General features: G+C 41.3%; 1 protein-coding gene across 2 annotated transcripts in view; it reads right to left on the reverse strand.

The window, feature by feature from the left end:
* Positions 1-26,115, reverse strand: part of jph1b (junctophilin 1b) — a 113,247-nt gene that overhangs the window by 22,102 nt on the left and 65,030 nt on the right. For both annotated transcript variants that reach the window (XM_060822789.1, XM_060822788.1), the window contains exon 3: positions 22,292-22,410. In XM_060822789.1, coding sequence (XP_060678772.1) covers positions 22,292-22,410 — 119 coding nt within the window. The remainder of the gene's footprint in view (positions 1-22,291; positions 22,411-26,115) is intronic.

Consider the following 26,115-nt stretch of genomic DNA (forward strand, 5'->3'; position numbering starts at 1 on the left):
TCTTGTAGATAGTACCCTCTGATGCTATGGAGCGTCTCTGGTGGAGGGAGTGGATGTTTGTGGATGTGATGTCAATCTAGTGACTGCTTTCTCCTGAATAGCAACAAACATTTTGAGTGTTGTTGGAGCTGCAGCTGTCTCGGCAAATGGGTGCACACTCCTGACTTGTGTATTGCAGCTTTTGGACAGGCTTTTGCAGACATGCTTTCACACGTGAACATCTTTACAGATGCAATTAACACAGAAAACATGGGGTGTCTTAACTGTCAATCCTTTATGCTTAGATTAGATTACTAACAGTGTAGAAACAGGCCCTTCAGCCCAACACATCCACACCGATCCTCCGAAGACCAACCCACCCAGAACCATTCCCCTACATTTACCCCTTTACCTAACACTATGGACAATTTAGCATGACCAATTTACCTAACCTGCACATTTTTGGACTGTGGGAGGAAACTGGAGCATCCAGAGGAAACCCACACAGACATGGGGAGAATGTGCAAACTCCACACAGACAGTTGCCGGAGGCTGGAATTGAACCTGGGTCTCTGGCGCTGTGAGGCAACAGTGCTAACCACTGTGCCACCGTGCTCTAAGCACACTGTAGAAATAAGTGGAAAATTAAACCTTGTTGAATGGGACACAATTGATATATTAAGAGATCGCTAAACCAGAATATTTGCTGATCAACTTCTTTAGCCCTTCCATGTGATTTCATAGACATTTATGATAGATCAGATTCTCCCTAAATCACACAGCTCACAATGTTTATTTCACTCAATAAAATGATTAAAACAATCAGTAACAACCAGTCCTTTTTATTTCTTGGTTTATTACTCTTAAAGATAGGCTGATCTTGCCGCAAGACTTTGATCAAGGAAGCCACAAATTCCCTCTTGCAGCTGCCAGAATCAGAGTGATGTTGAAACAGGGGAAATCACACCGAGGAACGTGCAAAGTCTCTGTGGACAGCTTTCAAGGTCAGTGCTGTCCCCTCACTGCCAGTTGCAAATTCTGGGCTCGTGATTGAGATTTTGCATTGCCACAGAAATTGGCAGACCAGTAGAGAGAGCAAACGCAGTGAAAGCTTCACAGAACTACTTACAGTAATGCCATTGGGCAGCCAAATATTAGGTGCAATTTGTTAGCAATAATAGTAAATTATCAAATCAAATTCGTTCAAAAAATTGAGACACTTAGAAATGAATTTGCAGAGAAAACTAAAATAGATAGAAATAAGTCACCTAGTATAGACAAAATTGAGAAACAATTAATAAGCTATAAATATTGGGTTATATAGTAGATAGGTAGTGCAAAGAGCAAATTCCAGTTATGTGAGTAGGCATCATGGAGATGAATGTAAGGTCCTGTGAAGTTATTCTCATTTGATTGTACTTAGATATGTGTAACAAAAATAAATCCAATGAAAAGCTTTGTTTTGTGTGCAGGCAGATCATAACATAAAAGGACGTACAGATCATAAGGTACGAAGCATACCAGGTTACGGCTGTGACTTAGAATTGAGGTTTAAGAGTGTGGAACTGTTGTAAGAAATGGGAGATCAAGATCTGCTGGAGACAGCATGCAAACAGTCGCCCTGTGTTAGTGTCATTTGGAATCTGGCTTCTTTTTTGATAGTAAGAACAGTCATTGTAAGAATAGAGAAGCAGCATGTTTTTTGTTAAAACATGTAAAGCCAGTAAGTGTTGATATTCTTGTAACTTGGGTTACCGCACAGAAAGTCAGCATGCAGGTGTAGCATGCAGTTAGGAATGCGGATGGCACGTTGACCCTTTTTTTTTTAAACAAGTGTATTCAAATACATGAAAAAAAGGATAGGCTTTACTAAACTTGTACAGGGTTTGACTGAGATCACATCTGGAGCACTGTAGGTTGGTTTGGTCACCTATTTATAGAAAGCCATGATGGGGAGGTGCTGGAGGTGTGCAGTGCCTGATGAAGGAGAAGCGCCCGAAAGCTAGTATTTCCAAATAAACATGTTGGACTATAATCCAGTGTTGTGTGATTTTTAAATTTATACAAAGAATATACTTGCACTGGAGGTGACGCTGCAAAGGTTCATTAAATTGGTTCTTGGGACTTGCGATGAGAGCTTAACTAAATTTGGGCACACATTTAAGACCATAAGACATAGGAGTGGAAGTAAGGCCATTCGGCTCATCGAGTCCACTCCGCCATTCTTTCATGGCTGATGGGCATTTCAACTCCACTTACCCGCATTCTCCCCGTAGCCCTTAGATTCTTGATGTCTCGAGGAATTATCAATCTCTGCCTTGAAGACATTTAGCATCCCGCCTCCACTGCACTCTGCGGCAATGAATTCCACAGGCCCACCACTCTCTGGCTGAAGAAATGTCTCCACATTTCTGTTCTGAATTGACCCCCTCTAATTCTAAGGCTGTGTCCACGGGTCCTAGTCACCTCGCCTAATGGAAACAATTTTCTAGCTTCCACCCTTTCCAAGCCATGTATTATCTTGTAAGTTTCTATTAAGTCTCCCCTTAATCTTCTAAACTCCAATGAATACAATCCCAGGATCCTCAGCCGTTCCTCATATGTTAGACCAACCATTCCAGGGATCATCCGTGTGAATCTCCGCTGGACACAGTCCAGTGCCAGTATGTCCTTCCTGAGGTGTGGGGACCAAAACTGGACACAGTACTCCAAATGGGGCCTAACCAGAGCTTTATTTCCTGAAGCTTAGAAGAATGACAGTCTGAATATTGGAATACAAGATTCTGAAGGGTTCTGATAGGGAAGATGCTGAGAGATTTTTTTTTACTGGACAGGAAATCTACAACAAGGTTACAGACTTAAGGTAAAGGGTCTGATCATTTAGGGCTGGGAGCAGGAGAAATTACATCATTCATCAGGATGTGAATCTATGGAATTCGCTAACGTGAGAGATTTTGGATATTCCGCCATTGTCTAAATTTAAGGCTGGGATTGACAGATTGATTGCCTCTCAGGGAGGGCCAATCCAGACATACGGGAGGCAAGTAGGAAGATGAAGTTGAAGCCCAAGATCAGCCATGATCATATTAAGTGGCAACTACAACTGAACAAGTCATATAGCTTCTCCCTCGTCCGGGTTCTTCAGTGGTACTGCAGCTGTGAGATTTTGGTCATAAAACCTACATCAGGGAATCTCAAATTCTACAATGTAACAGGGGCGTCACTGAGGTATGTAGGATATTAGCTGGCATGTACTCAATAAACCCAGAATATATCTTCAAAGTGAGCCAGTGAGGACCAGGCACACTATTCAAATTAGTACAAAGTGAAAATAAGTAAGTTGACAAACCTCTTTACACAAAGATATAAAACATTCAGTTTAATGTGCCAGACAAAATAGCAGTGAAAGTAAAAGTCAAAGTAAAATCATTACCAGAGTTTGGGAATTGAGTACAAAAGGAATCAGTTTTGACCGCTTTTATCATCTTGGACTATTGGACTCTTTCTAAAGCATTTAAGGTTCAAATTTTGCAGGACTTTTAATTATTCTTAATCTAACTTGAAAGGGTTCAGAAAATATTTACAAGCATGTTGCCAGGGTTGGAGGGTTTGAGCTATAGGGAGAGGCTGAATTGACAGGAGCTGTTTTGCCTGGAGCATCAGAGGCTGAGGGGTGACCTTATAGAGGTTAATAAAATCATGAGGGGCATGGATTGGATAAACAGACGAGGTCTGTTCCCTGGGGTAGGGGAGTCCAAAACTAGAGGTGAGAGGGGAAGAGATTAAAAAGGGGCCCGAGGGACAACTTTTTCACACAGAGGAAAGTGCATGCATGGAATGAGCTGCCAGAGGAAATGGTGGAGGCTGGTATAATTACAACATATAAAAGGCATCTGGATGGGTATATGAATAGAAAGGATTTAGAGGGATAGAGGTCAAGTGCTGGCAAATGGCACTACATTTATTTAAGATACCTGGTTGGCATGGGTAAGTTGGACCAAAGGGTCTTCTTCCATGCTGTAAATCTCTATGACTCAATGGTTCATGTACTATTTGGTTCACAGGGCCTTTATAAAATATATTGCACAATTTCCCCCATCAAGCCAATGTTGATGTGCAGGACAGTGAACAATATTAACGTGAACAAACATGAAAAGTGTTGACTTACTAAGGATCCTTGACAAAGAACTCCTGATTTTAAAACTAAATACAGTAGCTTATGCTCAGTGAGATTTCAATTATTAGTATGAAATGAGTTCACAAATTGAAAAGGTTCAATTGATGTCTAAAGGGAAAATCTTTTAAGAGCAAAGGATCGCACCCTGAGCTTCTTCCGAGAGAGAAATACTAATTGTTCTTGACACCAGAATGGATCTACTTCTGGCTGAAGATAGTAGATTATTAATAGGGAAATCCATGGAGGATCCTGCGACTTCATTTATTCCTGATCAAATCTTGCACAGTAGAAAAATCAGAAGTTACAGGGAAAATATAGGAATGTGGATGTGAGGAATGTCCAATCAGCCAAGATCCTATTGAATCATAGAGCAGGCTCAAGAGGGGTGAATGGTCTATTCCGGTTTCTGTTTCTTATGGTCATGCAAGAATTTTGAGACAAATGCATGGAGGTGGTCCTCCCAAAAGGAGGAATGAATAACCCTAATAAAGATCACGTAGGATTGAAACCAAGGCAACAGGAAGCCTAATGCAGAATTTTTGTTTCTGATGCAGTGTGGAGGTGAAAGTGATATTTGGGGTTGCCTGGTGGCTCAGTGGTTAGCACTGCTGCCTCACAGCGCCAGGGACCCATGTTCGATTACAGCCTTGGGCGACTGTCTGCGTGAATTTGCACATTTTCCCCATGTCAGCATGGGCTGCCTCCGGGTGCTCTGGTTTCCTCTCACAGTCAAAAGATGTGCAAGTTAGATGAATTGGCCATGCTAAATGGGCGGCATGGTGGCACAGTGGTTAGCACTGCTGCCTCACAGTGCCAGAGACCCGGGTTCAATTCCCGCCTCAGGCAACTGTGGAGTTTGCATATTTTCTCAGTGTCTGTGTGGGTTTCCTCCGGGTGCTCCAGTTTCCTCCCACGGTCCAGGTGAATTGGTCATGCTAAATTGCCCATAGTGTTAGGTGAAGGGTAAATGTAGGGGTATGGGTCGGTGTGGACTTGTTGGGCCGAAGGGTCTGTTTCCACACTGTAAGTAATCTAATCTAAATTGCCCATTGTGTCTAGGGACATGCAGGCTAGGTGGATCAACCTTGGGGAATGCAGGGTTACAGAGATAGGGTAGGGGGTGGGCCTGGGTGGGATAGTGTTCACTGGGTTGGTGTGTACTCAATGGGCTGAAAGGCCTGCTTCCATCCCTAGGGGTTCTATGATTCTGTGCCCTTTCTGGAACCGGTTTTCCCAAAGGATTACTTCTTTCAAATATGGTTTGAAGCAACACCTGGGATCTGATGAAACGAGGGAACAGCTGGTGGATATATGAATTCAAGACTAACCGGGTGTGAATTTGATGTATAAATAGTGGAGTTATCAATGGAGTGAGAGTTTTGGCATCCTTTACAGGACTATAACTAGTGGCATGCCACAGGGATCAATGCTGGGACCACAATAACTTACATTATATATTAGAGACTTGGATGAGGGAATTGAATGCACTTCAGCCAAGTTTGTGGGTGATCCAAAATAAGTGGGAGCGAGTGATGAGGGTGACACAGAGTCAGCACAGGAATAAAAGCAAGTTGAGCAACTGTGCAAGAAAAACTCCTCAGATGGAATACAATGTGGTGAAATGTGAGGTTGTGCGCTTTGGTAGGAAGAAAGGAGCTGAATGTTATTTAAAAGGAGAAGGGCTGCAGAAAACCAGAGAAGAGGGATTTAGAAGTCTTTGTCCTGGAATCACAAAAAAGCTAGCCTCCAAATGCTGCAGATGACAGGGAAGGAAAATGGAATGTTGGCCTTTATTGGTATAAAAGGGAGGTCTTGTTCAACTATAATCTCAAAGGGTGCTAGTCAGATCTCAGTGGAACAGTTTTAGCCCCCTCTTATCTAAGGAAAGATATACTGGCATTGGAGATAGTCCAGAAAAGGTTCACAAGGCTGACATCAGGTATGGAAGGACGTTCTAAAGAGGAGAATTTGAGTAGATCGGGCCTGTACATGTTGGAATATAGAAGAATAAGAGGCAACCTCATCAAAACATGGCAGGTTCTTACGTGACTTGACAGGATGGCTGTAGAAAAGCTGTGTTTTTTTGTGGGACAATCAAGGACATAATCTCAAAAGTAAGGGATGCACATTTATGGTAGAGATGAGGAGGAATTTTAACTCCCAGACAATACTGAATCCATGGAATTCTTTACTAAAGTGAGCTATTGACGCTGGGTCACTATGTATATTCAATGCTGAAACAGGGTTTGATCCGGGATATGGAGAAGGAGAATGGAGTGGGAGCATACAACATTCCAGAGCAGTACAGGCCCTTTGGCCCTCAGTGTTGCACCAATATGTGAAACCAATCTAAAGCCCATGTAACCTCCACTATTCCATTATCATCCATATGTTTATCCAATGACCATTTAAAAGCCCTCAATGCTAGTGAATCCACTATTGCTGCAGACAGGGCATTTTGTGCCCTTACTATTCTGAGTAAAGAAACTACCTCTGACATCTGTCCTATATCTATCACCTCTCAATTTAAAGCTACTTCCCCTCATTTTAGCCATTATCATCTGAGGAAAAAGGCTCACTGTCTGTCCCATCTAATCCTCTGATCAACTTATATGCCTTATTAACTCACCTCTTAACCATCTTCTCTCTAACAAAAACAGCCTCAAGTTCCTGAGCCTTTCCTCATCAGACCTTCCCTCCAAACCAGGTAACATCCTGGTAAATCGCCTCTGCACCCTTTCCAAAGCTTCCAAATCCTTCCTATAATAGTGACCAGGACTGTATGCAATACTCCAAGTGCGGCCGCACCAGAGTTTTATACAGCAGCAACATGGTCTGATGGCTCCAAAACTCAAACCCTCTACAAATGAAAGCAAACACATTGTATGCCTTCTTAACAACCCAATCAACCTGGGTGGCAACTTTCAGGGATCTATTTTCCGCTATAGCCTACTGTGGGGAACCTTATCAAATGCTTTACTGAAATCCATACACACCACATCAACTGCTTGAGTGAGGATTATCTGGTCTCATTACATGGCAGAACAGAGTCAATGGGCTGAACGGTCTACTTCTGCTCCTAAGTTTTATGGCTTACCTGAAATGAAGCTCTCACTAAACATATGGACATGGAGTCTGATTTAAAAAAGGCAGTTCTCTTCTAGTGCTTAACAGTGATAGCAGAGGATGGTTGAGACACAATGGAAAGTTTTAGTGTATGATTTCCATCCCTGTTTTTTTGAAAATGGGCCTATGACCAGTGAAAGGGTGAAGTTGCAATGTGGAGCTAGGTTACTTCTTCACCAAAGAAGGAACAAGGAATGGCCTGTGCACTTTTGTTACTAATATAGAAACAAGATAAGAAGCAACGCTTTTATTTGGAATTGAAGCAGAACACAGATGAAGACTGGGTGGATTTTTAACTGACATGGATAAATATTATCAAAAAGATAATCTATTGACCAACTTATGAGGCGCGGTCAGATTTTGTCAAGTTAGGGAGATGAGGATTGTACTGTGAAAAAGTGCATGATAAAATTCACTGGGTTGCTTGTAGAAATTTCATTTGGAAATTCCCCGTTCTGTGCTGGCATTTCAGTTGTTGGCCTGTGCCAAAGTATCAAATACAGATAGATTTCTAATGATTGATGGAGGCACTAAAAAAATCCTAGGAAAACATTCAATTGTAATAGAAAGGAGGCAATTGGCAATGAGAGAGAAAGTAGACAACATGATGCCAACAAATTGGAGAGATCGGCTACATACAGGTCACAGGCAAAAGTACAAAAGTAGAACTGCAATTAAGAGAAATAAGGACAGAAAAGCTAGTGATAATTTTGTGAAGTGAAGAGAGTTTGGGATTTACAATTAGGAAATGAATCCCAGAACTGCTTCGGGTATAATCAACGTTTCAGGTGCATTTCAAAGTACAGCTGACATAGACTGTCCCAAACAGTGCAATAAAGGATTGAATTTTACGATATTATGGCTGTGATAATATCATCGAGGGTTTCTCTCCATTAGTCTTAATGGATTTTCTCATTGCATCATCCTGAATCTACCTCAGTAACCTCGTACCATGGCCCTATTGCGTATCTGTTGTCTGATGTTAGCCTGATTCTGACACTCACCAGACTGACCTGGCATCGGCGTCATCTATAAACCCCAGCTGAATGCTTGGCCAAGCACTGGCATTCCAAAGTTTCCCTTCACCAGCAATGTAACACAGGCTGCTCACATGGTGGATGTTTCCTGGCACATTATACTTCATTTCAAGGCACACTGCACTCCACATTGCCTTCCAATTCCCGGCACACTGTACTCCTCCTCCTTGCCCCAGTCACTGTATAATCACCAGGCCACATAGCGTACCAGTCCTTAGCCACACCCACCCCACCACACTCTCCAAATCACCCTCTTAATGTGTTCCCAATATCTATTGCAGACCAGCACCTTTTCATTGACAGTGCCCCACTGGACATCGGCAGGCAGGCATTTGGACTATTTCAGAGGAGCTTTTATTTAGAGTTATCAAAACACAACACAAACCAAAGTTACTAGAAGCTGCAGTTCTTCCCCATACTGCACATAAAAGCTGCCATGATGACCAACAACTATTTAAGTTCCACGACTGCCTGCTGCAGCCAGCTGTACTGGAACCCGGATGTAAATCAGCTCCTCTCTGTCTTGTTGCACCCAGATCAATTGGGCTCTTTCAGGCACAAAGAAAGCTTCTTCGTCCCCATTATCCCTTCTCCTCTTCCTTGGGAAACTGTTCTCATTCACCCAGTTCCTGAGCAACCATCACATCACCTTGTTGTCTGCTCCAATTTTGTACATCTCAATCATGTCCCCTCTCAGTCTCCTGTGCTCTGAGATAAACAACTCCAGGCCAACTAATCTCTCTTAAAACTGAATCTCTTCAGCCCACGCAACAAACTCGTAAATCTCCTTTGCACCTTCTCCAATGCGATCACATCACTCCAATAACGTGTATTCCAGAACTTCACACAAACCCCTAGCAGTGGCCTAACCAATATTTTATGCAGTTCCAGTATAACCTCCCTGGTCTTAAACCACTTTATCCACCTGTTATGATACTTTAAAGGGGCTAATGTACATGCACACACAGATCCCTCTGATCTTTGCTGCTTCCTACAGGCCAAGCGTTCATTATACATTCCCTTGCCTTGTTTGCCCTGCCCAAAGGCATCACCTCACATTTATCTGGATTGAAAACCATTGGCCCTGATTAGCTCATTTGACCACCCTGTCCACATCTTCTTGTCATCTGAGGCTATCCTCCGCACTATTTATCACCCCACCAATTTTTGTATTATTCTTAAACTTATTGATCAACTCTCCTACATTCAAGTCTAAACCATTCGTATGAACCACAAACTAAATGGGCCACAACATTAACTCTTGTAGGACTCCATTCGACAAAGGCCTCCAGTTGGAAATTCTCTCTCAACCATCTCCCTCTGCTTCCTGGCATTCAGCCAATTGTGGATCTAATTTGCCAAATTTCCTTTGATCCCATTATCAAAAGCCTTTCAGAAGTCAAAGTGGACTACAGCTCTTCAAAAACTTCAATCAAGTTGGTCAGACATGACCACCCCTTAACAAAACCACGTGGACTGTTCTTGGTTAACCCCTGCCTCTCCAAATGAAGATTAACTCTGGCCATCAGAATTATTTGCAGTAGCTTTCCTGTCCCCGACGATGGATGAACTGGCCTCCAGGTTCCTGCTTTATCCCTTGCTTCCTTCTTTAATAACATTGAGAACTTTCAGCCCTTGACACTGAAAGCATTTATGTTTGAACTTGCTCAATTTTGAAGAAACCAAGTAATTAAATAGTTGTTTACTCACCAAAGACTGAAGGAAGAACTCTAGCCACCAAGTACTGATAATTTTTAGTTAAGAACACACATGTCTAGTGAACTAAATTGTGAAGGTAATTCCAGCAGGCTAACCAATATTCACAACTTGTTGCTAAATGCAAAACTAACTCCAGACCATTGCCTGTTCTGAGGAAGGTTCCTAAAATGTTAACTTTGCTTTCTATCTACAGATGCTGCCAGACCTGCTGAACTTTTCCAGCAATTTCTGTTTTTGTTGCTGATTTTCAGCATCCACAATTCTTTCAGGTTGTATTTAACAGACAGACCACGTCAATTCAATTGAATACTGCTGAGAACTAAAGTCTAACCAACATCATGAAACACAAATTCAGACCAACTCTGAAAATTTGTCTGCTCTCTTTGATTTACATGTTTGCTAAATTATGGCCAGTTACCAGCAGCCAAATGTATGTATTCCCTGACATTTTATAATGGACACAAATGTGTGAATGAGGTTTCTGATAACTGCCACACTTGCCCATCACAATGGTTGCAAGTAGAAGTTTGCCTCTACAGAATTTCAACTCTGAAGTACAAATTGAAATTCAAAGGACTGAGTTAGATTGCACTGAAAATGGTTTACTATTTGTTTTCAGTGGGCACTGTATCAAGTTTGAAAGAGAAAGAATGTACAGCTGCTGCAGATTCTCACTGAGCTGAAGTTTATCAGTAGCATCCTCCCAGATGGGTTCCAACTCTATGGGATTTCAGCTATGTCTCCGCTAGCCGTCATTGAAGACCTGTACTTGCCTAATATAGTTCATATTAATGTCGCTTCACTATCTGTATGAAGTTTCATCAGCTGTAACTGGAACTATGTAAATTGACAGCAAGTAAAGGTCATTCTTTCAAAGGTAAAATTATTTAGGGTAATCCCCTGCCATTTTATATCAGCTGCCATTTCTACTTTAGAATTAATAATATGTTGATTTCCTTGGAATCCAAACTGGACCCATCTCAGATCGTTTACTTATACTTACGTAGCTTTCCACATGCATTAGTCAGTTCTGTTTAACTACTGTGTCTAGTATCATTGAGAAGAAAAATGATCATTTTTATCAGCATTCAAAAAGGAAAGATGACAAATGTTAGGGGGTGGAAATGCTTGTTTTTTGGATTCAAATAGATTTACACTAATTGAAAAGCCACCAAAATATGCCCCCTTCTATCGTTCCCTACAGTTGAAGAAATTACAATGCATTACTTCTTGGTTTTTCGCATTGTTTATAATATTGCATAGATCCAATGCAAAGTGTTTACCAATACACAGTCAAGTAGTGTGTTGGTACATTGGCTTCATTCCCAAAATCCCTTGCTGCTTTGGGCTAACACTGGTCTTGCATAGGAGCACAAAATGGTGACAGCAAATTTGCAGACATTTTACAACCTGTCCATTTCTCAAATTCCATTTGAATGAATGGACAAGACAATTGGGGTGGGATGGAATACAGAATTTCAAATGATGCAATGCCCAAGACTGATTTCATTCCTTGAATGACCCATCTCAGCTTAGTTTGGATGCCGTAGAGAAATTCTGACTGGGGGAGTGGGGCATGGGAAAATATAAGCAGCTGAGAGGAGTTGAAGAGTGTGGTGCTGGAAAAGCACAGACTTCTGATGAAGAGTTTATGCTCAAAACATCGATTCTCCTGCTCCACAGAGGCTGCCTGACCTGCTGTGCTTTTCCAGCACCACATTCTCGACTCTGATCTCCAGCATCGGCAGTCCTCATTTGGTCCCAGCTGACAGGAGTTGCTGCAAGGAGTGAAAGGAGAATAATGAGGAGTTATTTTTGTTCAAGTCACCAGCTTTCTTGAATCTTGATGCACAAAAAACAAAGATAGCTGAAAAATATAACAGACACTGTATAACAAAGGGAAAGAAGCCCTTATTAGTGTAAGAGCAAATCTGCAAGATGCAAACTTTCTCACAAATAGTACTATGATAACGACCAGATAAATTGTTTCAGCGATGATGACTGAGGGATAAATAGAAGCCCAAAGAGCAGTGAAAAATCTTTTGTTTTCCTTTTCAAAGGTATTGTGGAATAATTTTGCAAACAAAGCTTTGGTTTACCATTCAACAAAGATGGTGGCTCCAAAAATGCAGCATTCCCTCAGTACCACACTGGGACGCCAGTCTAGATTTTACACTCGGGTTTTTCAAAATAGCTTCTTAAAAATATTATGTGTTACACTATTATTCTGTTGGCAAGTAATGCGAGGATGATTTTGTGTCTTATATAAAGAACAAATCCAAAATTAATCGATGTTTCCAAATAATTTTAAATTAATTCACTCTCTAAGTTTGCAACCACTACTTCTCCCTCCATTTTCATTTATAACAAATGTTATGTGGCACTAACGAACGAAGGTCATTTTTCATATAGACTGGAACAAATAAAGTGATGTAGCAGGAAAACGGTTTCCATGTTCACAAAGAAGAAAAATGCATTTGATTTGAAGTAGATTTGCAAAGTACAAGACTTCACTGGTTGCTTAAAAGTGAGCTTATTCATAAACTAAAATAAAAACTTGCTTTTTTTAAAAAAATACCTTTCATAACTTTGAGATGTTCCAAAGTGCTTTTCCATTAATATATTTACCATAAATGAAAATATATTTTGAAGAATGGTCAGTGTTGTCATGTACAAAATGTGTTGGACTGGGGTGGACAAAGTCAGAAGTCACATGACACTAGGTTATAGTCCGACGGGTTTATTTGAAATCACAAACTTTCAGAGCGCTGCTCATTCGTTAGATAAGTCTTCACTTCACTGGACGAGGAAGCAGTGTTCTGAAAGCTTGTGATTTCAAATAAACCTGTCGCACTATAACTTGGTGTATCGTGTGACTTCTGACTTTGTCATGCAAGAAATGCAAGAGCTAATTGGCACCCTGCAACCTCTCTCACAAACAGCACTGTGATAACGACCAGATAAATTGTTTCAGTGATGATGACTGAGGGATAAGTAGAAGCCCAAGACCAGAGAAAAATCTTTTGTTTTCCTTTTGAAAAGTATTAGACTAGATTCCCAACAGTATGGAAACAGGCCCTTCGGCCCAACAAGTCCACACCGACCCTCTGAAGAGTAACCCACCCGGACCCATTACCCAACATTTATCCCTGACTAATGCACCTAACACTATGGGCAATTTAGTACGGCCAATTCACCCAACCTGCACATCTTTGGACTGTGGGAGGAAAGCAGAGCATCCAGAGCAAACCCATGCAGACACAGGGAGAATATGTAAACTCCACACAGTCAGTTACCAGAGGCCGGAATCGAACCCAGGTCCCTGGCACTGTGAGGCTGCAGTGCTAACCACCGAGCTACCGTGCCACTTATGTGGAATTTTTTTTGCAAACAAAACCTTGGTTTAACATCTCAACAACGATGGCACCTCCAAATATTTTGCATCCCCTCAGTACCACACTGGAACGCCAGTCTAGATTTTACACTCAAGTTTATCAACTGTGGCTTACACATTCTGATGCAGGTGAGCAACTTACCAGTGAGACAAGGGTGACACCAAAACTAAAGATTAGTCTAGCTGAATTCTCAGACTTTAACAGTAAAGGTACCCAACTATTTGGAGCTGAGTTACCATTACAAAGTAAAAGGGATTTAGTGATAGCATGACCGTATGTTTACTAAATGTTAGGATATCCTAGAAGGTAGACTCCTTGTATGATGAGCATTGAGCACTAAGTTGTGACTTACTAACCACTGGTGCTAATGACTCACTAACCACACACTAGTAACTCTATGTCACGTGCCTGGGACATTGTCTATGTTGAACCCAAATTAAGCACCCGGAGAGAAACGGCCAAACATTTGCTGAATTCTAGATCTCTGAAACTGCATATCAGTCCTGTTGTTGAACTGATGGATGGGAATTTAATTGTAGCATTGGTAAGCTGAAACTAATGATGGTATTACCACTAACCACCAATGGTTACTAAGTCAAAATGTAGTGCTCAGTGCTCATCATCTAGGGAGTCTACCTTCTAGGGCATCCTATCACATAATAAACATGTGGTCATTGCTATCACCGAGAGAGTAGATAGACAGATTTCATCAGCAGCGTCCTAGAGTAAAACAAAATAGGATTTCATAGCATGTTTTCTCCACAAATTGAATAAGAAAAATGGATACTTGCAGAAAAGCCATAACCTGGTGCTGTTGGTATGCACTGAGCAACGTTCAGCCTTTCCATGGTCCCAAAGGATCTTACAATGTTCGTACAATTTACTGACCTCACTGTTCAATTCCGTTTGTCACTACAGGACTGGTTTTCTCCGAGCAAACACAGATGTTTGCTTGAAGTCATCATTCTGGGTGCTTTACTCCTTATTCTTCAGTATAACACAGGATGTATTTTATTTGTTGCTGATCTTGCAAAGCACGACTGCTCAATTATAAAATTAGCTGGCCTCCTGCAGTTCACAACACCCATTGGTTTGCAGGGCTGTCCGACAGATGACACCACTGACATTTGTGTCCCATATGGTTTAGGTAACTGAGTAAACTGACAGACTGTGAAGCCAAATATGTTCAAGCCTTCAATTTGTGCAGATTTTGAAAAGGTATCTTTGTAATGATATCAATATAAAACATGGCTGGCTGGTTCCAATCTGTCTTGATTTTTGGCCACACTTTATTCTTACTTGGGATCTGGTTTGCTGTTTTTCATAACTGCCGTTGAACTAGCTGACATGCTAGGCCATCAACATTTTGATGGGTCTGGAGTCACATGTAGGCCACACCAGGTATGGATGCCAGATCCCTAAAGGCATCAGTGAACCAGGTGGAATCTATTAATTGAACTTAAATTCCACCAGGTCTAGTGGTTGTATTTAAACGCATATCTTCAGGTCTTTTGACAGGGCGTCTGGATTACTTAATCACTATCTCATTAAATTGTTACTCAGTGACTCAGAGATTACCAGTTGAGCTAACCAGGCTCTCTGACTTTGGCTGTGAGTTAAAGCTGGGTGGTACTGAATCAATCTACATGGGATTGATAATGATGTTGGCCTTATCTAACTGCTGGGACTAAATAGGTTTTTGTGACAATCCATCCTAGGTACAGATGTCCTAGAAACCAATTAGAAACACGGCAGTCTATAATGATGTCTAAACATTATGAAACACTGGAAAAAATAGAATGGTTAGTGTTAGAGAAAATGGACAGCAGCATTAAAGTGCCATCTGGAAGTATTTGCTTGATATATTAACCCTAAATATTTCTCAATGCTCCAGCATTTCTATCAGGTTATCTAGCATTTATTTGACCTAGTATAGTTTGGACGTGATTACCAACCAAGGATTCTGAACATTTGTAACTGAAGACAGCTTGGTAATCTTAGACAGCGGGAAAGACGGAGTATAAAGTTACTGAGGCGGTGCTGAAGATAACACACTATCTTTTTACAGCTGGGATACAGTCTGCATTCTCTCATTTATCTCATAACTCAGGCCCAACTGAATTTAGATAGCCCCTCATCCCAGCTTTCACCACTACCTCAATCTGCTTTACATGTAATATTTCTTTTCTCCAAGACTCCCTGTGCAGTTCATGCACCAATCAGTTCCTTTAGGTTATGGCAAATACTGGTCACTCAAAGAATTAATAAAGGCTGCATACTTCAGTGAATTTGCATCCAATAAGAGTGTTTTTCTTTGTCCTCATGCATGAATTATTTTGTAACTACTGTGAAACGTCCCAATTACTTTGTCAGCAAGGAATGAATATCCTTTCCATGATAATTAAGTTGCTATAAAATCAAAGCATTTTTCATATTACCGTATTGTTATGATACGAGTAAGATATTAAGAGGAAAAAGTACAGAGCAAAATATACATTTCACTGTATGAGCTGCAGTCCTAAGCCCAAGCTGGTCATAGTTCATGGTATAAACAGATCTACAGAAGTAATAAACTTGTCCAGACTCATTAGAAATGTCACTACAAGATCATCGACGTTAAGTTCAAATTTAGGCGGAAGCTGAAGTGATTCCCCATCCTTCCCTTTTTTCACAAATTAAATGTGATACTGGTATTTCTTTTTCTCTACTCATTCATGGGATGAGGGCATTGCCAGTTTGGCAGCATTTATTGCCCAGAGGGCAGTTAAGAGTCAATCACATTGCAGTGGGCCTGGAGTCACATGTAGGCCAGACCAGGTAAGGAAGGCGGATTTTTTGCCCTAAAGGATATTCGGGAACCAGATGGGCTTTTTCGACAATCAGCAATGGATTCATGGTCATCAATAGACTTTTCTTAATTGAATTCAAATTTCACCATTTGCCATTGTGGGGAAAAAATATCTGGGTCTCTAGGTTAATAGTTCAGTGATAATAGCACTAGGCCATCACCTCGTCCTGGTATGACAAGTTTCTAATCAGTTTAATGTTTTAATTATCCAATATAAACTATTAATTACCATAGAAACTTGTTCGCATGAATCACTTTTCCTTGTCCACTTGGGCTCCTCTGAAAGAATTAGTGCAATTCTGTTGTAGTTTTATTGTAAATCCAATAAATACAGGTAAAGAGTTTCATTTTGGATGCAACTGGTAATTGGGAGTAAGTTTTGCGTAAAAACTATAATGATTTAAACCACAAGTTCCCACACTCTTGCCCTATCCTTCTCTTCTCTCCCACAATAGCGAAAGGGACACCTCGGTCCTCACTTTCCACCCACCAGCATCCACATCCAAAAGGATCATAAAGCAGACAATACTGCCAAATCCAACAGGATGTCACCACCAGACACATATTCTCCTCCCCTCCCTAGTCAGCATTTTGCAGGGACCATTCCCTCTGGCCTCCTCCTCGTCCATTCCCAACACCTTCCCATGCAATCGCAGAAGGTTCAACACCTGTCCCATTTGCTTCCTTTCTCCTCATCAAGGCCTCAAATACAACTTGCAGGTAAAGCAGCAAATATACCTGCACTTCACTCAAACTAATCCACTGTATTTACTGCACACAGTGTGGCCTCTTCGACACTGGGGAGAAAAAAATGAGGACTGGGTGGCCACTTTACAGAACACCTAAAACTGATCCTGAGCTTCCAGTTGCCTGCCACTTCAACACACCACTGTGTTCCCTGACCAACTTCTCTGTTTCGGATATGCTGCAGTGCTCCAGTGAAGTTCAGCACAAGCTGGAAGTACAGCAGCTCATTTTCCGTCTGCGGACTCTGCAGCCCACAGGACTCATTGGAAGATCAGTTTGGAGCCTGAGCACCTCCTTCCATGTTCTTTACCTACACTCCCCACTTCCACCCGTTATTTCTTTAATTAATTAATTAATTAATTCATTCATTCATTCATTCATTCATTTACAGAAGTCACATGACACCAGGTTATAGTCCTGCAGGTTTATTTGAAATCACAAGCTTTTGGAGCGCTGCTCCTTTGTCAGGTGAGGACAAATAAACCTGTTGGACTATAACCTGGTGTCGTGTGACTTCTGATCTTGTGTACCCCTGCCCAACATCAGCACCTCCACCTCATTTATTCACAGGGTGGTAGGTGTGTTGGCTAGGCCAGTGTTTACTGCCAATCCTTAAATGCCCAGAGGACAGTTAAGAGTCACCATGTAGGCCTGACCAGATAAGGATGGCAGCTTCCTTCCCTTAAGTACATTAGCAACGCAAATGGGTTTTCCCAAAGAATTCACAACAGTTCATGGTCACCATTAGATTCTGAATTCCAGATGTTACTTCAAATAATTGAATTGGAATCGAACCCAGACCTCCAAAACATTACCTGTGTCTCTGCATTAACAGCCTAGCGGTAATACCACTAGGCCATCATCTCACCTATATTCAATGCCTTTGTAAACTGAAAAAGCAATCATTCAAAACGTATTTATTTGTGCCTTATATCAAAATCAAATGCAATTATAACAGTCACTTTGAAGGTGCACAAACAGATACTACTGGTGAAACCTATGATGTTGATTATTTTGTTCTAGGGTCAAATGTGTGGTGCTGGAAAAGCACAGCAGGTCAGACAGCATCCAAGGAGCAAGAAAAATTGACAATTTGGGCAAAAGCCCTTTATCTTTTGCCTGAAACATCGATTCTCCGGATCCTTGGTTGCTGCCTGACCTGCTATGCTTTTCCAGCACCACATACTTGACTATAATCTCCAGCACCTACACTACACACTTTCACCTGTTTTGTTCTCGGGCCTCATGAATTTATTAGTTACACTGGTTTCCAACCTTGATTTTTTTCAAGAAAGAGATGGCTAAAAAAAATTGCAGAAATTAACTTTACATTTTAAACTCTGTAATCTTTGTGCTAGTTTGGCTACAACTTTGGGTGAATTGTATTTGGAAGAAAAGTAAACTGGCAGAAATTCTTTCTAATCTTGTGCTTGCAATGTTTTATATAAAATTCCCTGCAGTGTGGAAACAGGCCATTCAGCCCATTTAGTCAACACCAACCCACCGAAGAATGTCCCAACCAGACCCACCCTATCCTGTAACAGTGGCATTTCCCATGACTCATCCACTTAGCCTACACACCCCTGTGCACAATGGTCAATTTCCATGGCCAATCCATCTAACATGTGCATCTTTGGACTGTGTGAGGAAACCTATGCAGAGAATGTGCAGACTCCACACAGACAGTTGCCTGAGGGTGGAATTGAACGCAGATCCTTGGCATTGTGAGGCAGCAGTGCTAACCACTGAGCCACCGTACTGCCCTTTATCTCCATAAATCTGATTAGGATGCTTCAGAATGTCCTTGAAGTCAATTTGGCCAGAGGTGGTTGTGGTAATGGGGAGTAGGAATACCACCAACAGCAATTCATAACCTGACTAACCAGTTGGATTGGCCTCAAGTGAACAGCCAATTGTTACACAATTCTTCCTTTTTTATTTTCTACTTCCAGTGATTTACATACTCTCATGTCTATTTCCTCCCCCCCACCTGGTCTGTCGGATGAACTGATTCAGTGCTGTTGTTCCTTTAAAGTTATGGTGCAATTGGCAAACAGTGTGTGCATTCTGTTCAGACTGTTTGTGAGTTTTCCATCTGTCCAAAGTGCAGAAGAGTTCAGGTACAAGGGCTGATCCTTTCCTTCCGCATCCTCAGTGGGACATTGCTCTCACAGTGAACGCAGCACGTGAAGCTACAGGCGTGCCACCTGAGGCGTGCGGCCCAATATCACGAATGTACTGTGCTGCATAACTTTCCGTTAACCGAAAGAAATTGGTTTCTAACCTTCATTTGTAAATCTTTTAACACCACAAAGCAAGCATCAAAAGACAGACCAGGTTTGAACATGGAGTTCTGGAGGTATGAGAGACAAATGTTCCATTAATAGAATTCTGATTTTACATTGTCTCATGCCAATTTTATATGTTTTTTGTGAAAGGTGACCTTTGATTTTAAGAACAACTTTAAATGAATTTTAATATTAAAATCAGACTCTGTTTTTTAACCAATACTGTCTTACTCAGCTCAAAAGCTTTACAATTATTCTGCGTGGTACTTGAAAGCTGATGAGGTCTCATTTTACCTACTCTGCATTCTGAGTAGTAATATATAACCCCTGTGGTAGGGCAAGAATACTACATAAAGTTCATCTTAGCTCAAGGATGTGACAGAGCTGCCTAACCTTATCCTATTCAGCTTCATTGCCTGAGGTCTATATTTTAATGTTAGTGAGCCGTGTGGGACTGTAATGTGTCTCCAAATGTAATTTGGTTTAAATATCCATCTATCTCACTATGGAAAATAGAAGTATTGTTGACATTTCAATAGCAAATTTCTTTTTGTTTTTGGTTAGCTTTTATATTAAAGTTTGTATATGGTATATCAATCATTTGGTATGAAATTATTGCTTGCTTATTTCACAAAAAAATTCATTAGAATTGCCATGAGAGGTTACTAAAAGATAAATAAATGCAAATCATTTGTGCTTTATTATTCCTTTTTATTGTTTCACTATTAAGAAATATCAACAACACTTATTTCTCATGAACTATAAAGTCATTCTCATCGGTCAAATATACATGAGCAGTTTATATAAACAAAATGGACATTAAATTAGCTAGAGTGAGTGTCAGATTAAACTGGAGATTGGGACCCTGTGATTTTGGAGACTACAGCTTGTCCAAATGGAAATGGGACCTCTAATCTAGAAGTCCCACCCTCAGTTCTGACTGATCCAGTTTACATGAGTAGGGGAAAGGGGCAGGATAAGATTCCTCATTATGGGAAACCTGAACTCAACATGCCCCCATAACATAACTAGAGTCCATGTACAGAGTGATCAGAAACAGCACTGAAAGAAATACTTTTGGGTCAAATTTTTGTGGCTCGGTAGTGGAAAGGGGCTCTTCCAAGAGTGCAGAGATGCTGTGGATTTCCTCTGCTTTTAATCACTCCATATTCCAACTGCTGTCCTCTCCAGCTAGTCTCCTTTCTCACTCATGCTGTCAGGAATCATTTCCATGGGTCTCCAGTGATGGCCTGACCCTCTATGACATTCTGCTTTTGACCAGTGGTGAAGAATCATGTCTGACGTGTTCAAAATGAGGTACAAGAGTTCAAACCTACTGGGTATCTTGGCTAGATGGAATGTCAGTTGCTTTGACTGGTGCACCCGTGATTTCAGCCCCCAAAGTTAATGCAGATTCCCATACCTGTTAAATGTTTTAAAAACTAATTCAAGGGATATGGGCATCACTGGCAAGGTCAGAATATATTGCCCATTGAAAACTGCTCTTAAGATGGTAGGGAATTGCTTTCTTGAAGTGCTGCAGCCTGTCGGATGGAAATACTTGCAGGCCTGATAAGGAAGAGAGTTCCAGGAGTTGTGCCTCAGTGACGGTGAACAGACTGTGACCCATTTCCAAGTTAGGATGGAATGTGACTCAGAGGGGAGTTAACAGTTGGTGGCATTCCCGTGCACTTGTTGCCATTGTCATCTCAGGGACAGAAGTCAAATCATCCCTCCAGTTGACATCAATAGCTTCAGTTGAGGAGACACAACAAAAATATGTTGTGGTAAAAGTACTCCGATGAAAGACCCCATGAAGTTTCATAAATTAAAAAGCACATTTCCTATTGCTATAAATAGTATCAGTAATATTTATTCACGCACGAAATGTGGGCAGTGATGTCCAGACCAGCATTTATTATCCATGATGTAAGCAAAAGAAGATTTTGTAATGAAGTTTATAATACGGACTAGATATATGTGTTTACCACAATTGCCTCCATGTGACAGAAATTGGGCTCATTCTTCTTGGAGCAGTGAAGATGAAGAGGTAACCTTATTCAGCTGTTTAAAATTATAAACATTTTTGACAGGGTAAAGAAGGATGTTCTGTTTCCATTAGTTGATGTGTCAGTCACTAAGAGACACAATTTCAAGATTGTTAGCAAGAGGGCTAGGAGTGAGATGATGAGAAACTTCTTTACTCCAGAGAATTGTTAGAATCTTGGAATGGCTGCTTGGGAAAGCAATGGAGGTGGATTCCATACAAAGTTTCAAAAGAGAGCTTGATATATATTTGAAAATGCAGAATTTAGAGGGCTACAGAGATACGGCTGAAGAATGGGAATAGCTGGGTAGCTGTCTCTGGAGCCAGTACAGACACAATGAGTCGAATGGCCTCCTTCCAAATGGTAAAATCTATGTTTCTATGTCCGGATAAGTACTGAAGGTTTGAGATTTTAATGTGAATGACTTCACGCATCAGAGACAAGGTTAGATGAGTAATTTCACTACAATTACAAAGCCAACTGACCAATAAATAAAACACTTTTCCTAACAGTGCCTGAGGTTGTAAAGGCTATTATCCAATTTAAATGTTTATTTATAAACTGTTGGAACTGTTTTCATGAATCATTACATGAGAACTCAGACTACTGCTTTGTAACTTCTGCTATCAATATAGCAATTACCCAGATTTACCTGTCACTTATGAGCGTGATGCTGAAAACATGCAAGGTTTTAAAATTTGAAGTTAGAATAAAAACGGAAAAAATAGAATAAAAGATCATGATATTTATGAGTAATATTTAAACCAATGCTGCCTTAAATGCATGTACCACATCATTGCAAGTGTGCTTACTTATAAAGGATTTAAGGTCTCTTAATTTCCAAGTACTGAACTGCTATTTTTGAAAACATGGGTTTAAATTCTCTTGTAGAATTAGTTTTCTGGGTGTTTGGATGTGGACATTTACCTGGCTGGCAGAAGGTTGGCGACAGTTCCCTGGCAACTCCCCTCGCAATGTCCGATTCCTGGCTTGCAGCTTGTGCAGCTCCATCTGCTGCATCAGCTTTGGCCCTCGCGTGTGCAGTTCTAGATTAAAGAAACCAGAAGTAAACTTCAGCAATATACTGCCAGGATTATTTTATCTCTTACCCTGTACTTCGGGGAGGTGGTGGTGTGGTAATGTCACTGGACTAGTATTGCAGAATCTCCAGGCTCGAGTTCTGAGGACATGGATTTTAAAACCCACCAGTTTGAATTTTAAATTCAATAAAAATTCTGTATTTAAAGAAGTCTCAACAATGACCATCCTTACCTCATCTGGCCGATACGTGACTCCAGATCCACTGGACAATTAGGAGTGAACAATGGATAGCTGGTCTAGCCAGCAACATCTTGGCCAAATTTTTAAAAATACTTGGTTTATTGACTTATATGGAATTGTCTAATTGAGTAGTGTTCTCCCTGTTGGAGTTCATACATATCTAAACAAAATGGTTTGAACAACAACGTAGCAATGATAATATTTGTCACATGCACAACAGAGGGAAGATATCCCTCATTGATTTTACCATTTAACGAGCATTAATTCATCTGTATACAATTTACGTGACATAACTATCAAGTGCATAATCCATTAAACTGTGCATTTTCTCAAATAATTACAATGAACCAATCCTTCAAGCCATCTTGAATAAAGATAAAAATATATGCCAGTTTCATAAATATTGTTTTATGGACCAACAAAAGCATTATAAAATAATCAATACAAAAAAAAGGAATGGCATTACTTAAGGTAATTTAATCACTTTTCCTGGAATAGTAATACTTTTATTCAACAAAATATTGCTTTCAACATCTAATAAATTATCTTCAACAAAAGTGGACCTTGATCATGCTACAATTAAAATCAAAATATGCCCACTGTAAACATTTAAGTACCAAAATAATGATATTATGATATAGGAATCCTGTCAAAGTGAAATAAATTCAACTTAAAGTCATTTCTATTGTTTATCTTTGATAATATCTTTAATTATCAACTAGGTTTCTGAAGGAACTATCAATTCCATTAGTTTTCCATTGAAAACTCATCATCGCTGGTTGCTTAATGAACAGGAGCCATAATACAGAAGCAAACACTTGGCCTATGCCCACTATGTTGCCCTTGTTAACATACTTGATTAGCAGAGAGAAAAAAAATCAAGTTGACAAACTGGTGAGTGCTGGAAAGATATTATACCCAGTTTTCCAAAAGGTCATACTCCCAGAGGCATGAAAGGGTAAAAAGCCAGTGCAGTGGCTGCACAGAAAGGGCATCATAACCCCACCAAACATTACTTAGCTAATTTGTTTCCATGATTATTCAGAGGATGTGAGCTTCACTGGCCTTGCCCACCCTTCGTGCTGTAATCCGTTTGGTGTAGCTACACCCACAATAATATTAAAGTGGGAGTTCCAGTATATTGATCAGTGACAGTGAAGGAAAGGTAATATATTGCCAAGTCATGATGGTAAGTGGTGTCCCATATATCTGCCGCCCTTGTCCTTCCAGGAGCTGGTTTGGAAGATAATGTCGAAGGAACTTTTGGTGAATTTCTGCAATGCACTTTGTAGTTAGTATGTATTGTTGCTACAGAACATAGGAGCAGGAAGGAGTGGAAGTTTGAGGATTTGATGGCAATCAAGCAGGCTATTTTGTCCTGGATGGTGTCAAGCTTTCCTTTGTGTTGGTCATTGCCTGCCAGTTGTGTGGTACAAATGTTACCATCCACGAGATATAATCCAGTTTTGATATGGAGATGCTGGTGTTGGACTGGGGTGTACAAAAAGTTAAAAATCACAACACCAGGTTATAGTCCAACAGATTTAATTGGAAGCATCAGCTTTCGGAGTGTCGCTCCTTCATCAGGTGGTTACAACCACCTGATGAAGGAGCAGCATTAGAAAGTTAGTGCTTCCAATTAAACCTGTTGGACTATAACCTGGTGTTGTGAGATTTTTTATTTAATCCAGTCTTGTTTCATTTGGACACGGACTGCTTAAGTATGACAGGAATCATGAAAGGCACCACACATTTTACAATCATCATCAAGCATCTCCCTTCAGACCTTCTGATGGAGGGAATGTCATTGATGAAGCAATTGGAACAGGGTGCACAGTGAGTATCTTCACTTGCTCTCTTAGCACTCGGATATTATATGCCTACTCAGAGACACCAAGCATCTCTGCATAGCTTTGCCATCTCATTCAGAACTTGAAATCTCACAGTAGTTGTATCATATCTTGCCGTTTTTCACAGACACAAAGCCAGGCAGTTTGTCATGGTTGTCAGCAGCGATCAGTCAAAGGGCTTGGACATGCTTCTGTTTGGCTCCGTGCTTTGTCAATGCACACCTTCAGCATGTGCCAAAAGCTTATGTGCATACTGCATGTGACTCACCAAATAGCCACGTCCCAAAGGCCAAAGGGTGTGGTGCTCCGACAAGTCAAAGGGGATTGTCTTCAGTCTGGTGTACTGCCATAGTCAAGGCAAGGATCCAATCCTCAGACCATAGTCTGGGATAGGCCAGTCAGCAGGTTGGGGTGGTCAGGGCCAGGACTCTGTATCACTGCAGTTATTGTTGTGAAGGTGAAGACTTAATTGAGAGTGTTGTGTGGGGAAGCTCACGTCTGACGAGGTCAACAAGGGGCGAAAGAAAGGAAAGGAACATGAGGGTTTGGAGGCCCCCCATTCCCTGCCAGATTATCAGGCTGATCTCGTGAATGGTCACCTGCGTTGTCGTCCATTCTCATCTGACTTGCAAATACTAAAGAGAAATAGTCCTGGGATGTGGTGCCATAGTCAAGGAGCTGGAAAAGCACAGCTGGTCAGGAGGTAGCTGGGAATGTGATAGGTAGATGGAGGTGGGGATGAAAGTGATAGGTTGGAGAGGAGAGTGGAGCAGATGGGGGAAGGAAGATGGACAGGTAGGACCGTTCAAGAGGGCACTGCCGAATTGGAAGGTTGGGACTGGGATCGGGTAGGGGGATGGGAAAATGGGGAACCTGGTGAAATCCACATTGATCCCGTGTAGTTGGAGGGTCCCAAGGCAGAAGATGAGGCGTTCTTCCTCCATGCATCATACACAATTAGAGCATTCAAAGAGGGAAAAATAATGATGGCTGCTGAAGAGCTGGGAGAGTAGCAGCCGTCTTCCATGGTGGATGAGGAAGACATTAAGCACGAGGAATATCACCTTCAGCAGGTTAGAGCAAACAATGCTGGGCACAACAAACCAGACAGGACTTAACTAACGCTGCAAATGTGTTGCTGGTCAAAGCACAGCAGGCCAGGCAGCATCTCAGGAATAGAGAATTCGACGTTTCGAGCATAAGCCCTTCATCAGGAATAAGAGAGAGAGAGCCAAGCAGGCTAAGATAAAAGGTAGGGAGGAGGGACTAGGGGGAGGGGCGATGGAGGTGGGATAGGTGGAAGGAGGTCAAGGTGAGGGTGATAGGCCGGAGTGGGGTGGGGGCGGAGAGGTCAGGAAGAGGATTGCAGGTTAGGAGGGCGGTGCTGATTTGAGGGAACCGACTGAGACAAGGTGGGGGGAGGGGAAATGAGGAAACTGGAGAAATCTGAATTCATACCTTGTGGTTGGAGGGTTCCCAGGCGGAAGATGAGGCGCTCCTCCTCCAGCTGTCGTGTTGTTGTGTTCTGCCGGTGGAGGAGTCCAAGGACCTGCATGTCCTCGGTGGAGTGGGAGGGAGAGTTAAAGTGTTGAGCCACGGGATGATTGGGTTGGTTGGTTC

The sequence above is a fragment of the Hemiscyllium ocellatum genome, chromosome 4, assembly GCF_020745735.1.
Source record: "Hemiscyllium ocellatum isolate sHemOce1 chromosome 4, sHemOce1.pat.X.cur, whole genome shotgun sequence".
Taxonomy (NCBI): Eukaryota; Metazoa; Chordata; class Chondrichthyes; order Orectolobiformes; family Hemiscylliidae; genus Hemiscyllium; species Hemiscyllium ocellatum.